Source organism: Oxyura jamaicensis, unplaced genomic scaffold (assembly GCF_011077185.1).
Source record: "Oxyura jamaicensis isolate SHBP4307 breed ruddy duck unplaced genomic scaffold, BPBGC_Ojam_1.0 oxyUn_random_OJ68654, whole genome shotgun sequence".
NCBI classification, from domain to species: domain Eukaryota; kingdom Metazoa; phylum Chordata; class Aves; order Anseriformes; family Anatidae; genus Oxyura; species Oxyura jamaicensis.
The window spans coordinates 1-1,455 of NW_023309011.1; the positions used below are offsets into that span (position 1 = coordinate 1).

At 70.2% G+C, this 1,455-nt stretch overlaps 1 protein-coding gene across 1 annotated transcript; it reads left to right on the forward strand.

Moving 5' to 3' along the window:
* Positions 1-6: 6 nt before the first annotated feature.
* LOC118159198 (metacaspase-1-like) lies at positions 7-1,195 on the forward strand. Its single transcript, XM_035313808.1, has 4 exons — positions 7-113; positions 196-288; positions 373-456; positions 983-1,195. Exons 2-4 carry the CDS (start codon positions 238-240, stop codon positions 1,106-1,108), a joined length of 261 nt encoding a protein of 86 aa, XP_035169699.1. The 5' UTR covers positions 7-113; positions 196-237; the 3' UTR covers positions 1,109-1,195.
* Positions 1,196-1,455: the final 260 nt, after the last annotated feature.

Genomic DNA, 1,455 nt, shown 5'->3' on the forward strand with positions numbered 1-1,455 from the left:
TGCGGCTGTTCGCGGTGGCGCTGCTGGAGGACAACAGCGTGGCCCTGGGCCGCCTGCTGCAGGCCTTCGCCCAGCGCCTGCGCCTGCCGGCCCGCACCGAGGTGGTGGAGCTGGTGAGCGACCCCCCGCCCCGACGCCCCCAGCCGCTGACGTCGCCGTGACGTCGCCGTGACGTCACCGCTGACGTCGCCGCAGAGCGACAGCGAGGTCTCCGCCTACACGTACGAGCGCACGCTGATGATGGAGCAGCGCTCCCGCATGCTGCGCCACGTGGGCCTGGCGCGCCAGGTGACGTTGCTGGCCACGCCCACCCTCGCGGCCCCGCCCCCTCGCGGCCGCTAACGCCCCCCCCCCCCCCTCACCCCCCCGCAGGCCCGGCCCGGCCCCCCCCCCCCCCAGCGGAGGGGAGGAGGAGGAGGCGGCGGGAGGGGGAGGCCCCCGGCGGGGCCCCAGCCCGTGAGTGGGACTGGGGGGACTGGGAGGGGATATGAGGGGACTGGGAGGGACTGGGCTGGACTGGGAGGGAACTGGGAAGGACTGGCATACACTGGGAGGGGCAGGGACAGACTGGGAGGGGATAGGGGGGGACTGGGATATTGCAGGGAGGGCTGGGAGGGTATTCTGGGGTTCTGGGAGGCACTGGGATATACTGGGAGGGTATCAGGGGCTACTGGGAAGAGACTTGGGGTACAGGGACATACTGGGAGGCACTGGGACGTACTGGAAGGGGGCTGGGGGTACCGGGAAGGGACTGGGAGGCACTGGGATGCACTGGGAAGCACTCGGAAGGGCTTGGGGGGTACTGGGAGACACTGGGATATACTGGGAGGGGACCGGGATGGAACTGGGAGGCACTGGGACAGACTGGGACATACCGGGAGGAACTGGGGCGGGTCCGCGGGGGGTTCATGGGCCTGTACCGACCCGTACTGGTGGGTACCGGTCCGTACTGGTCGGTACTGGTCCGTCCTGGTGCCCGCAGCACCAACGTGCGGCGCATGCACGCGGCCGAGCGGCTGAACGAGGCCATGGGGCGGCGCTCGGCGGGGGCGCGCCTGGTGCTGCTCGACCTGCCGGCCCCGCCCCCCGCCTCGACCCGCCGCCGTGACGACAACTGTATCCATGGCGACGGCGCAGCGTCCCTAGCAACGGGGGCAGGCTTCGGCTCGGCATCCCTAGCAACCCGGGCGGCGTCCTTAGCAACGGGGGGGGGGGCGGAAGCCCCGGAGAGGGGGGGGGCGTCCCTAGCAACGCCTGTAGCGTCCTTAGCGACGGTGTAATGGCAGGAGGGAGGCGTTGCCACGGCAACGGAAGGCGGGGAGGGCGTGGCCGTGGTGACGGCTGATTGGCAGCGTTGCCATGGCGACGGGGGAATGGGGTGGAACGAAGGGAAATCGGTAAAAAACAAAAAAAACGGGGAAAAGGGGGAGGGACGAGGTTGAATAGGGGGAGAAG

Excerpts from the sequence above, each read along its gene's own strand:
- LOC118159198 (XM_035313808.1), top strand. The coding sequence starts at position 238 with ATGATGGAGCAGCGCTCCCGCATGCTGCGCCACGTGGGCCTGGCGCGC. Across the intron at positions 289-372 it reads ACGTGGGCCTGGCGCGCCAG|GCCCGGCCCGGCCCCCCCCC; the intron begins GTGACGTTGCTG and ends ACCCCCCCGCAG. Across the intron at positions 457-982 it reads CCCCGGCGGGGCCCCAGCCC|CACCAACGTGCGGCGCATGC; the intron begins GTGAGTGGGACT and ends TGGTGCCCGCAG.